Source organism: Etheostoma cragini, chromosome 16, assembly GCF_013103735.1.
Source record: "Etheostoma cragini isolate CJK2018 chromosome 16, CSU_Ecrag_1.0, whole genome shotgun sequence".
Classification (NCBI taxonomy): Eukaryota; Metazoa; Chordata; class Actinopteri; order Perciformes; family Percidae; genus Etheostoma; species Etheostoma cragini.
In genome coordinates this window covers 1,019,201-1,033,047 of record NC_048422.1, presented here as the reverse complement: position 1 = coordinate 1,033,047, position 13,847 = coordinate 1,019,201, and the positions used below count along the sequence as shown (strand labels likewise).

Here is a 13,847-nt window from a genome sequence, read left to right as displayed (position 1 = left end):
AACACTTAAGTGTGACAAACATGCAAAGGAACAGGAAATGAGGAAGGGGGCAAACACTTTTTCACACCACTGTACCTAACGTCAAGCCCCACTGTCATGGGTGCTGAGCTCTGCTTCTATCTTAGCAGCTTCGATCAATGTTGGTGCAATGTGTTTTTTTTCCAGGTAGGTCTTTGAAAAGTAAGTGCCATATCCCTTTCTTTTTTTAAAGTACATGTCCACATTCAGAAATCTCTCAGTTCAGTTTTCCTTTCAGAAACTGTAGTTGTATAGACTGTATATGATTCTATGTGGTGTTTGACCTCCGTGCTTAACTGTCTTTGATCATCTGTCTCTCATGACTGCCGTTTCATCACTATCATTCAACTTGGATAAATGTTGGTACAATGTTTTTTCAGGTAGATCAACAAAAAGTGTCATATTTATTTTCTTCAACTGTTATTTAATTTCAATTTACGCGTTCAGATTTTTTTTTACAAACTCTCGTTTTTTTTTCTTTATGTGATTTGAAATTCAAATCACTGTGTGAAAATTTCATTTTTACAAGTGCAAATTTTAACATACAAGATCAGATTTTTGTTCTGCAAGGTCGCTCATCGTAGTCTACAAGCTCTCACCTTTTGTATTTACCTTCATAGAATGTATCGATGAATAAAGGTGTGAATGGATGGATGAATGAATGAATAAAGAGCGTGGTCAGGCTTTGAGTTGTTCAGACTAAATACCGACAGAAGCCGTAAACTCTATGTGCTCATCTAGGTTCTTAAAAACCTGAAAAATGGTGACTGAAAACAATATTTCAACTACTACTATAGTTAGTGAGTGAGATTGTCAGGCTTTCATTTTCCTAATCTGCAGACTTTGAAGCAAGCCAATAAACTATGAATATAATTCATTATACTACTACTTTTCATCAGTGGCAGTTGTCTCATTGTCCATTGTCAGACCGCAGGCAATCTCAGGTTGACAAGGTCGTGATGAGTGACGACAAGTTCTCAGAGTAGTGGGCTGAAGGACACCGAGAACGGGCGTAACTCCCGATACACTTTTTGTTGTTTGTTTGCAGAGTAAAGTTGAAGCTCAAACTGGTGCCAAGAGGCTAGGGTCTTACAGAGTCCAGGCAGTAGGCCCGCGCGCAGCTCCTGCAGATGTATCTCTTGCAGCCACCGCACACGGTGTGTGTAGTGTGGTCCTTTTTCTTCGGACAGAGATGACACCTTCCTCTTGCTGGCCACTCTCGGCGCAGTCGGTTCCACATCCACGCCCGCCTCCTCCTTGTCGTCACTAGTGCCAGGGACGGCGGCGGACCTCCTCGTCACTGCTTTGACGAGTGCAGTGGACACTTCTGTGCGAGGGAGATGCTCCCGTCTCTCAATGAGAGGAGTCTTCTTCTTCTCGTTGTGGGACATTGCGTGGGGCGCTGGCGAGAATCTGCCCAGCTTCAAATCAAGAGTCAAACAACAGGCCATGCGGGTTGCGGGGTTTACTACCTCTACTTCAAGCCTTGTGACCGCACAAGGGGATGGTACTTGAAAATGTACACAAAAGAGAGAAAGAAACACAATTCCGGGTCCCAGTGAACTAGACGGAGGACAAGGAAAGAGTAGTGGAAAGGTGAGGCTTGTAGAAATGAAATCAAATACACAAGGGTCCTGGGGACCCGAAGGACGAGGTGAGGGTAGCAGGAATACAATCAAATACGGCAAGAGTTCCAGGGACCACAAGGACGAGGCAAGAGTAGTAGAAAATAAAATCAAATACAGGACGGGTCTCGTGGAGCGGAAGGACGAGGCGACAGTGGTTAACATGAAATGACAAAAGCAAGGGTCACCGAGACCCAAAGGGTGAGGCGAGGGTGGCAGAAACAAATACGATCAAATCCGTACATGAACGGGACCCGGGACCCGGAGGATGAGGCAAGGGTACTTGTTATGAAATTTCAAAAGCAAGGGTCCCCGAGACCTGAAGGAGGAATCAAATATGGAAGTGACAGTAAGCGAGGGTCTCCAAGACCCAAAGCACGACTGCAGTTGATGTGAAATAGTGAGCTTCTCCTCCGGGGTCCCAGAAACCCGTCCTGTTTGTAGTTGTATTTTTCTGCTACCTGCTCATCTCGTCCTATGGTGTCCCAGAAACCCTGTTTCCCACTTCCCACCATCTCGTCCTCTGCGGTCCCGGGGACCCACGATGCCTCCGGGGTCCCAGAGACCCCTCCCACTCCCGAACCCGGTTCCCCCACCACGCTCATCTTGTCCTTCGGCCCACAGGGAACAGGGAACCCGTGCTGCACTCAAATGCGTATCCCCACTTTTCATCATCTTATCCTCCAGGGTCCCAGAGACCCCGTCCTGCACTCAAACGAGTTCGCCACTTCCCACCATCCTGTCCTCTGGGGTCCTGGGGACCCACACTGAATTCAATCGAATTCCTGCCACCCTCGCCTTGGTCCCCGAGACCCGTCCTGTATTTGATTACATTTTCTACCACCTTGCCCTTCCGCCTTCGGGGTCTCGGTGACACACGCTGTACTCAATCGTATTTCTACCACCCTCTTCGTCTTGTCCTTGAGACCCCTACTGTGTCCAATAGTCTAGTAGTAGACACATTTGTCACATTCTTGTTGTTGTTGTTGTCACTTTACATCTTCTTGTTTTGGACCTTTTACTCTTTTGGCACTTGGTTCAGCAGCTAGGTGCAAAGCCAGCATTGTTGAAATCTCCCTGCTGGACTGATGAGGCTAGGTCAGTCCTTCGACTCACGCATTCGCACACATGCGCAACTTTGCCATTTCACTTTGTAGTTCGCTGCAGACATGAGTACAGCTGCTCCTAAAGTTCCAACTTACGTTATTACGTTACTATCGCGCTTCTCTTCTGTTTCCGTGTGTGTTATTGAGAACGTAAGTGCACATATTTATGTCCACGCTGGTGTTGTGTGTATCTTTGTTTGTGTAGTCAACATGACCGTGTTGTTCTTTATTACAGTTCAGGATAGCATGCTCATGTCTACTGTAATGCTAGGAACGTACTGCAAGATATGTCATTAAGAAACAATAGTTAACATTTGTTAACATTTATGGATGCATTTTAGTACAGCGGGGTTTAATCGTTGAAGCGCAGTTGACCATGCCATTCGTGCCACTAGTTTATCACATGACCATTGGAGCTGCATGCTGCTGTTAGGTTCATTTGCGGTCTTAGAGTGTCATCTATTAGCCAATATATAGAGCTATATACTGTTGATTCTCATTACAATCCAGTATTTGGTGGTTGTTTGCACACAGCAACTCTGTATGTTGCATAGCAACTATGTACAGTATATTGCATAGCAATTATGTATATTGCAGAATGATTCCATTCATGCCACTAGTCCATCACATGACCATTGGAACTGCATGCTGCTATTTAGTTCATTTGTGGTCTTAGACCTCCGTCTAGTGGCTGATAGCTATAACTACGCAACGACACATTTTTTCCCACATAGGGGTCTATCGATTCCCATTACTATCCAGTATTACTTGGTTGGGTACTATTTATATTGCATAGCAATTGTGTGTATTGCATAGCATAATGTGTATTGTGGATTGATCTGGTGCTCTTTAATCTGTATATATTAGGGCTGTAATGATATGCTCTGGAATTTACAGGAAGCCAGTGCAGAGAAGCTATTTTTCAGGTTTTATCACAACTACTTTAAATGATTGCAGTATATAACTTGTTAAAAAGACATATTGATCATATTTAGAGAGAAAGGTAGATGGCTTAGTTGAAGAGACCTTAGACATTAATTGTTGAAGGTCTATAGGAGAAAATCTGTCTCCGTATATGTCAGGTCTTCTGTGCTTTCAAATGACCTCCTATTTCTCTGCTTTGCCTGCCCAGAGAATTTGGCCCACCCATAAGAGAGAGAGAGAGAGAGAGACATCCAGGCTTTCCCCCCCCCTCCTCCTCAAAAAGCTGCTGACTCAGAAATGACACATACTACGGAAAGCTAATTGTGGGACTGGCTCTAGTGGCTGGAATTAAGCACAAGGCTGAATTTTGGGAGAGAGACTTCAGATACAGTATTAGGGACCACTAAGGTCTATATAAAAGAGACTTCATATATTATGATAATATTGACTTATTACCCACAACATTGACTCGGTTTCTCCAAATAATGACTTGGTATCTCCAAACATTTAATTGGTGTCTTAAAATATTGACTTCAAAATATTCACTAAACTCAAAATATTGAAAATGCTATCACAATAATGAGGAATGTTTACTTAGTATCTCTAAATAATGGCACATTACTTCAAAATATTGACTTAATACGTTAAAATCAGAAACTCTCACAATATTGACTTAGTATCTCAAAATAAGGAGAAAGTACCTCAATATATTGACTTAGTAACTAAGAATTTTGATTTAGTGTCTTAAAATAATGTAGAACTTTGAAACATTGTGTTAATATCTTAAAATAATGACTTAGTATCTCAAAAATAATGAGAAATGACCTCAAAAATTGATTTAGTGGTTCCATATTACAGCGTGGTTAGCTTACCTGGTGCAGCGAGCGCCCATATATGGAGATTTACTCAGGGGGCTTGGCTCCGGCCTGCGGCCCTTTGCTCTCTCCCAGTCCCAAGTCTAGGCTGTCCTATACACATAAAGGCCTAAAATGCCCCAAAACCAATATATATAAATAGACTGAGTATCTCCAATAAATGACTTTGTATCTCAAAATAATGCCTCTATATCTAGAAAAACAAACATTGACTTAGAACTGACCATTTAACAAGCAAATCCATGCAACGCACCGTGTAAATTTTTATTTGGTACACTGATTTATCACAATGAATGGGTTTCATTACATCAGAAGCATTTAATTGCATTTTATGCAGTGTCCATGATGTGAACAGATTCATCGACCACATCCAGAGGGAGCGGGGTCACCGTTTTCGTGAGGACAGCCGTTGTGCCAGGCTTATACCTGTACTGTCCCGCTCTGAACAAAGCACAGACAAGGAGAGAGAAAGTCTCATTTCTTTTCAAAAGGTTCTCAGTAATGCTGTATGTACTGTATTGTCTCCTCTGCACTCTGAAAGGTATAGTCCGAATTTTAATAGTGATACAGTAGTTTTAAGGTAAAATCCAGTTTGACACGTTCCACATTCTTCCACATTTATCAAAGTATAAACACTTAAAGTATATCGGGAAAAATGTTGTTTTGGCACTGAAACAAGGTTCACAGAAAAATTAAAGACAGACGATTTATTTTTTGTGTATTATTTTGACATTTTGTCTTTGGAAAGATGTTTAACCGAATACAACAGACAGTTTCTTTCAGACCGGTGATCTGAAATGTGTGTATTTAAAAGCAGAATCAATTATTTCTGAATGATTCCTGAAGATTGGTACGTCCCATCCCAACTTTGATTCAAACAAAATGCTGCATACAGATATGTCAAAATACTGTTAAAATAAGCTCTCATAATATTGACTATCTCAAAATAATTGAGTATCTCAAAATACTGACTTAGTATATCTCGCATTCACCAACAAAACGTACATCTTGTTTTCCATGCGTAATTGTATTTTCAATGCCAAACTTTCATTTTCCTGGCTCAAAAGATGCCAAAGAACCTCAATAAAACCATTTTTTATTCATGGGAAACAGTGCACATGACTGGTTCCTCTGATAAAGTGTGTGTGTGTGTGTGTGTGTGTGTGTGTGTGTGTGTGTGTGTGTGTGTGTGTGTGTGTGTGTGTGTGTGTGTGTGTGTGTGTGTGTGTGTGTGTGTGTGTGTGTGTGTATTGACTCACTTTTTGCCCTTCATGGTGGGCTTGTCGTAGCCGCGCAGGTACTCCACTCCGGCCTCGGTGATAACACACAGGTCCACATTGCTGCCTGAACCCAGGTCACAGAAAATCCCTGCGGCGATGGCGTCGTGGACAAGCTGCTTCGCTTCTTCTAGCTGAAAGGGAGAGGAGTAAGAGAAAAACAAGAGACATTAGATAACTAGAGATGCAGTCCATGCTATGGTGGCTGTATTAGAGGACAGGAACAAAAAATGACCTAAGAATTGATTTTTGTACAAATAACTCTAAAGGAATGCAGTGGTTTGTTAGCAATTCTTCCGTCAACTTACCTTTCCCATACATGAACTGTACTGTCTTCATAAACAATCTTTTTAAAACTGTCTGTACACTTAAAAAGGGAAGATTTGGCGAAATGGCAATTTACGCAGGGTTTCTACTTTAACTCTACTACTTGTTTTAGTGCCTAACTTAGCAGCCATCACCATGACCCCCCCCCCCCCCCCCCCCCCCCCCCCCCCCCCCTGAAAATCACACCCTGCAGACATCCCGTTTGATTACATCTGCCAAGATAGGATAGCAGACAGTCAGTCTCACCTCCATGTTGGGTTTGAATCGGTCCTCAAATACAGAGATAGCAGCTGAAGCTCCAGAGCCTGAAACCACAATCAAACGTTAGAAAAATGTTCTATTCATTCGCTCATTCTGTCACGTGACCCAGCTAATGTAGTAACACAGCCTATGAAGTAAAGCATGCCTCTTTATTATTGTCAATAATTGAATTTATTTTCTTAAATGAACATAGAACTGGAAATCAAACCTTAGGACAATATCTAATGTTAGCAAGTAATGATGGTTTAACAAATAGGGTAATAATCACGACAGGCCTATCAGACACCATGCATTAAACGCGTACCCATGGTGACGAAAGGCAGTTTGTCATAGGAGCCATGTGGGTAAACACTGTACAGGTGAGCTCCATTCACGTCAACTCCTCCAACGATTAGGGATGAACCGACATGACCCTGGTACCTGAAACACATATCACCACAACATGCGTCTTTCACTATTTCAAAGGGACGAACAGGCCTAGAAGGGGGGGCACGGGGTGGTACTGCCTCCCCCCTGGAATACGATTGTCCCCTTCCCCCCCCATTGGACAAGAGTGCTACCAATCTGACAATTGGGATTTCCATTGGATGTCACTTGTCTCCTGCTGTGCCAACATGTGCCAATTTCATGATGACTATGCAAAATTCTGATGCCATGGAATCAGTAATGGAGTTGTTGAGGCCTGCAGAAAATGTGTGCATTAAAAAATGAATGGGATGTTTGATTTAGCAGAATTACATCCAATATTTCCTATGTTTCTATGCAGATTTTAAACAAGAACCGGTCCGCGTGGACTTGTATCGTAACATCTGACCATCGGTGATTTGTGTTTTGTGTCCTTAATTTCTCGGTTGCCCTCACCTGAACAGCATCTGTTTCAGCTGCCGGGTTACCATGGTGACAAGCGGGGGTCGCCCGGTGTTGAGCATGTGCAGTTCCACGTTAGACGCCATGATCTGGGTGGTTATCTCTGCGTCTGCAGCCACGCCGGCCCCACAGCAGCTACAGAACACATCACTAGAGCTGTAACAATCCCAAATCTGGCTGTACAATTGTCTGAATCAAGAAAGCATTAGACAGGTCAGCCTTGGTCTTGTATTGCAAGTCCTCCCACCACAGGGTGCGGAGGAGGGTCTGGCTGGTCCACACCACATTCCGGGATGGGAATAATCCCATTATCTCACAGCACTTTATCTGATCACATGTTTCCCTCTTTATAGCTATTTTTGTATGGTAATGGGAGAATGAGTGTAGGAGTGACAGTGTCTCTTATGAGAGACGGGACGATTTGTATGTGGACAGATCAGCAAACTCACTAGATCCTCGGAGCGATGTAGTGAATCTTCATGCAGTTTTTATCAGCCACCACCATGTCGTCTGTAGCCCTGGTGTCTGCTCCCAGGACCACGCCATCCTGACGGAAAAGGACAGGAAATACTCACCACGCCTTCCTTAACACTAAAACAGCTTACAGCGTCATTACAAACACATGTACCAACTGGGACTCTAGAGTAGCTACCTTGTTAAGTACATTTATTCATTTAAAGATCCCATATCATGCATATCATGAAGGTAGGGTCTCTTCCGAGGGAATCGGAGTTGGGTTGGGAATCAAATGGTTGCTGGTTCAAGTCCCAGTACGGACCAAACGTGTGGATTGGTAGCTGGAGAGATGCCACTTCACCTTCTGGGCACTGGCAGGTGCCCTTGAGCAAGGCACCGTATCCCCCCCCCCCCCCCCCCCCCCCCCCCCCAAACGCTTAGGGCACTGGTCCAGCAATGGCAGCCCGCTCACTGTGACATCTCTCCATTTGTGCATGGTTAGGTCCTGAGCATGTGTGTATTTCAGGCCTGTGTGTAGTGATTACTACAGTGTAAACTGTAATTTCCCCACTGTGGATCAATAAGCAGTATAATATTTATTACACACTTTTGATTTTGTCGGAACGTCAAAACAGAAAAATTAGTTTTTATGACATCAAACTCAAATATTGAGAAGTACAGTATGGCCCCACACTAGCGAGACTCTCTTGATTTAATTTCCATCCATCCATCCTTACCCTAAGTTTAAATACCTCAGGGTCTTGTTCGCGAATGAGGGGACAATGGAGCGTGAGATTGGTCGGGGAATCGGCGCAGCGGGGGTGGTGTTACATTCAATGTATCGCACCGTTGGGACAAAAATAAAGCTGAGCCTGAAGGCAAAGCTCTCGATTCATCGGTCAGTGTTCGTTCCTACCCTCACCTATGCTCATGAAGGCTGGGTCAAGACCGATAGAACCAGATCCAGGGTACAACCGGCAGAAATGGGTTTCCTCAGGAGGGGGGGCTGGCGTCTCCCTTAGAGATAGGGTGAGAAGCTCAGTCCTCCGAGAGGAGCTCGGAGTAGAGCCGCTGCTCCTTCACGTTGAAAGGAGCCAGTTGAGGTGGTCCGGGCATCTGGTAAGGACGCCTCCTGGGGGTCTCCCTAGGGAGGTGTTCCAGGCACATCTAGCTGGGAGGAGGCCTCGGGGAAGACCCAGGACTAGGTGGAGGGATTATATCTCCAACCTGGTCTGGGAACGCCTCGGGATCCCCCAGTCGGAGCTGGTTGATGTGGCTCGGGAAAGGGAAGTTTGGGGTCCCCTACTGGAGCTGCTGCCCCCGCGACACCGGATGAGCGGACGAAGACGGATGGATGGATGTCTGAAACGCTCCATTTAAGCGCCTGTCTCTTTAAGAAAATTAAAATACATGAAATTCTCACTTTTGAAAATATGGAACCTTTAAAGTAATGTTCTATTTTATAACCTATTTATTTTTAAATACCAGGGTTCCTTTAGGCGCTAGGTTTCCATCAGTCTTTGTGTGTCTCAGAGAAAACCCTGAAGGCAGAGCCCCTCACCTTGTAAACAATCCCAGCAATGGTGGTCCCGGTCTTTCTTGCACTGGGAGCTTTGTAGCCAAACTCTGACAAACTGGACTCCAACACTGCATTCCTGGAAAAGATGAAACCGACAGGTGGACAGAAAGAAAGACGATTGAAATTGTTGATTCACTGCCATCCTCCTATGTGCTATTAGGATTAGGATAGGAACAATCTTATATTATACAGTATATAACAGTATTTTTTTCAATGTGCTTCATTTAAAAATTGTTTTAATTCTACATTAGGGTTGCAACTAACGATCATTTTACTTGTGGATTAATCTGTTGATAGATTTCTGGAAGAATGGATTAGTTGTCTGGCCTCTAAAATGTAAAAAAGAAAAAAAAAAAAAAAGCGGTGACAAATGTAGATCAATGCATGATGTCATCAAATGTCTTGTTTTGTCCACAACTCAAAGATCTTCAATTTAGTGTCAGATGAGAAACTAGAAGATTTTCACATGATAACAAATGATTCATTGATTACCACAATAGTTGGCCATTCATTTAATAGTTGACAGTAATCAATTTTTCTCTGCAGCTCTAATCTGTATTAAAAATATGTCACTTCAATAATCAGATGATCAACATTATAATGTGTTATATCTCACGAGATTATCCTATAATTTTGTATAGGAAAACAGTTTCTCTGATAAATGTTATGTATGTAAATGTGTGTGTGTGTGTGTGTGTGTGTGTGCGTGTGTGTGTACAGTACATATGTGTATATCATTGTTTTGATACTTTTTAAGTTTTCGACCTGCTTTCTTATTATAAAAAGTACCCCATACGGGCTCTTATAGTAAATGTTCAATAAAATAACAGATATAGTATGTAGGAACAAGTACAAAGTTGAAACACTCCAGTATCCAAACCCTGTTTGTGAACTGTAGTAATAGTACTTCGGCCATTACTTTAGCAGTGACGGTGACAGTGGATGCAGTGTTTCATACCTGCGGCTGTTCTCAAAGCAGAAGCCTCCTCCAGTCTGCTGCTCACAGGACTTCAGACTGGGCATCATCTTCTGATCCTGTGCGAACTGAAGAGATGATGATGATGAAATGGAGGGAGGATTCGGACTAAAAATGAAAAGTCCTCAACTAAATCCTTGTCAGGCAATGTGTCAGCGCATTTCACAGGTTTTTACTTTTACTTTCACTTAACAACAAGCCAAGCCTTCCTGCTCTCCACTGTAGGAAATATCCACATTTACCAGACACAATGAAGAATTTTCTTTTTTTTCTTCTTTTTTTATACTTTTTTATTACGCCTGTAGGCTACAGGTTCTGTCTCAATTTGGTAACATTTATTATGCTGATATGTATGAAAGAAAACACACATCTCGGTCTGCTACCTATTAAGTCGGTCGCTCACGAGCCACTGAGCTGCTGAATTTTATTACTGAGATTTTTTGCAGTGTTATTGAAATTCGAGTTGGAACCTGTTTCTAAAATGTCAGCCCATGTGATCTGATTTCACCATTTCTCCTTGCTTTTAGTTAGCTTTTGTTTTAGGGACACTATAGATCATAATAATAATAATAATAATAATAATAATAATAATAATAATAATAATAATATTGTAAATTGTATTAATCCCTAAGGAAATTACAATGTACACTCTGTTTTTATTACACACATGCCTGAATTACACACACATGCTCCGTACCCATACATGCACTAAAGGGAGATGTCAAAGTGTGGGGGGGGGGGAGGGGCTGGCCATGGAAAGGCTCCCCCCCGAGCAGTTGGGGGTTCGGTGCCTTGCTCAAGAGCACCTTGGCAATGCCCAGGAGGTGAACTGGCACCTCTCCAGGGACCAGTCCACCACCATACTTTGGTCCATATGGGGACTTGAAACTGAACTTTAACATTTTCTGAAAATGTGTAATTTTCCGTCTGATGATCATAAATGACTTGTAACAGCAAACAAGACCTAAAGTGAATATAACAAAAGTATTTTCATTGTTTTCATTAATGTCCGGGTCCAATTTTTCTCGCAAAGTCCCTAAATGATTAACTGCATGTAGAGCAGCTCTACAGGTACAGGTGATAAAAGGCAAGCCTAAACACTAATTCCCGACACGTTCCTTCACCTGTTGGACACCTGTTGTCCGTACCTGTTTGGTTCTGGCTCTGACCACGGGGACAGAGACGGGACAGAACACGGCGTAACTCCAGAAAATAATATCTATCTCGCAAATGCATCTGCAGTCACCTCAACCATCGAATACAGCAACAGGGAATAATATTCGAGGCTTTTTTTCCTGCAGAAATGTTTCTTAAAAAAGAAGAAACACCACCAAATGTTGCGTTAAATTGCGTTATAACTCGCGTTAATGAGACTGTAACAAGTATGATATTACCAAAATGTAATTAGTGATTTCATTTCATATATTTATTATATAGAAAAAGTTAGAAAAAAGTAACATTACCTTACAATCTGAAAACGGGCCTGACTCAGTTTAAAAACTGGTTTTCAGCAAGTTCCTGTTCTGCAGAAACGTAAAACATGGTTACAGCACGTCAAGATGGAAATTAATACAAGACATTGATATAGAAAAATACATTTCGACAACTGAAAACAAACAAAAACATTGCAAACAAGGCGTGGACAATACATGAGCAAATGAATGAATGCGTGCAAGTGGAACTATTAAGAAAGAGCTGTTTGTATGCCTTTTTGAAATATATGATAGTGTTCTGATGTGATACGCAATGTCATTCCAAATCATGGTTTATGTATAAAAAAAGATTTCTGACCAAAGTTGTTTTTGTATGGGGGAACTGGAATAAGTGCCTGTGAGACCGACCTAGTGAGGGGTCCTGGTCTCTCGTGTGTCGGATGAAGTGCAGCAAGTGAACTGGTTACAACTGGTTTACAACTGGTAAAGCGGTATTTGGAATCTGAAAATAAAATGCAATCTCGTGGCTGTTTATAAAGTTTTCATAAGTCAAAAGCCTTCGAACGTGCGAGTGCAATGCAATGGTGAGACCACTTTGGGAGATTACTGTGAATCTTGAGAGCTCGATGGTATAGTCGTGCTCTTGGTTCAGTCATTTCCTTCGTGGTAAGTGACCAAAAAGGAAGACAGTAGGACACAGTTGAAGACACAATTGCATGTAGGTTTCAGAAACAGAAGAAGAAAGATATGATCTGATCTTATCATAAACATAACGTTTCTGCTTCAACTTTTTTGTTAAATTGGACACATGTTCCTGGTATGCAAGGTGAGAATCAAGTAGCACGCCAAGATATATGCAAGTCTTTGTGACAACAAGTTCTTGGTTAGCAAAAGTAATAGAATCAGTAAAAGAAAAACATTTTCTGGATGAGTAAAAATACAAACATTTAGTTTTCTGAACATTGACTGTTAAATTATTATTTTTCAACCAGTCGTGTATAAGCTGAAGGTCAGATGATAATTTAGAATTTATGACATCAGGATTTGAAACAGAGAGAACAATGTGCTGTGCAACTGAGTTACAGCAAAAACTTATGTAACGCGTTACTCCCAACACTGAGTTAGATTTGGGCTACACCGAAAAAGTTTGTGTAAAAGGGTTAAAGTAGCAGTACATTTATGTATGTATGTATATATGTATGTATGTATCACTTGCCTTTTCTTTCTAAGGTTTTAGAAAAAAGGTTGTTTTTATTCAATTACAGACATTTTTGGAGATCAATTCTATTCTTGATAAATTTGTCTTGTTTTAGATCCCAACATAGCACCCAGTCAGCACTGTTAAAGGTGCACAATGATATTGCCTTGTCTGTGGACGCTGGGAATCCTGCTGTGCTGGTTCTGCTCGACCTCACCAAGCCACCCTCATTCAAGTATTATAGTCTAGTGTTTATTGTGAATTATTATAGTTGACAACATTCATCCCAAGAAGGGATTGTATGAATAAAACAAAGGAGAAAACAGCAAGATAACAGTAACATTTAAAAAAATATTGAAAAAAAAAGACATAAGTGCAGCTTTGTTGCTTTGTCGCAAAAATTTAAAAATACAAATCTCATAAACATGAATCCTTTCTCAGTCCGAATTACAGTGCAATATTAACAAAAGTGCAGAAGATACAATAAAAGCCAGTTACAAAAACAATTAGTAGTTAAAAAAAAATGGAAAAAGAAATACACTCAGAGATAAAGAGCATTTTTTTATTGAATTAATTTGAAATAATCTAAGAATACATCATGCTTTGGTTGTGAAACGTGGAAACGCATTGAGGAATATGCGTTTGTGTGTATAAAATATAAAAAATAAAGTACTGGAGTTTTTTATATGTATCTTGCTCAAACGTTTGCCTTCCTGGTATCCATATTGGATTTTTGCCATAGATCAGTTGCATCTAGAAAGAAAGGCCAGTTGACTAAAGAGTAGAAACCATAGACAGTTAAAGGTAGAAACACCCGCTTGCCAGATAGCTGCAGTTCATCAAGTGTCCACAGGAGGGCGCCACCGCCCCACTGCACGGCCACGCAGCCTGCCAGCTATCGAGCCAGCCGGGGTGGAGTTAGCAC

At 41.8% G+C, this 13,847-nt stretch overlaps 1 protein-coding gene across 1 annotated transcript; it reads right to left on the bottom strand.

Moving 5' to 3' along the window:
• Positions 1–4,785: 4,785 nt before the first annotated feature.
• psmb10 (proteasome 20S subunit beta 10) lies at positions 4,786–10,499 on the bottom strand. The gene is made up of 8 exons (XM_034896866.1): positions 10,274–10,499; positions 9,298–9,391; positions 7,730–7,827; positions 7,275–7,415; positions 6,718–6,833; positions 6,399–6,457; positions 5,808–5,959; positions 4,786–4,989 (listed from the first exon to the last, which is right to left on the bottom strand). Exons 1-8 carry the CDS (start codon positions 10,339–10,341, stop codon positions 4,878–4,880), a joined length of 840 nt encoding a protein of 279 aa, XP_034752757.1. The 5' UTR covers positions 10,342–10,499; the 3' UTR covers positions 4,786–4,877.
• Between the last annotated feature and the right edge of the window lie 3,348 nt (positions 10,500–13,847).

What these genes read in the sequence shown, in the direction of transcription:
- psmb10 (XM_034896866.1), bottom strand. Translation starts at nt 10,341, where the DNA reads ATGATGCCCAGTCTGAAGTCCTGTGAGCAGCAGACTGGAGGAGGCTTC. An exon ending in TACATCGCTCCGAGGATCTA is followed by an intron (nt 7,416 to 7,729) that starts GTGAGTTTGCTG and finishes TGTGTTCTGTAG; the next exon opens with CTGCTGTGGGGCCGGCGTGG. An exon ending in ACTGCCTTTCGTCACCATGG is followed by an intron (nt 6,458 to 6,717) that starts GTACGCGTTTAA and finishes TTGTGGTTTCAG; the next exon opens with GCTCTGGAGCTTCAGCTGCT.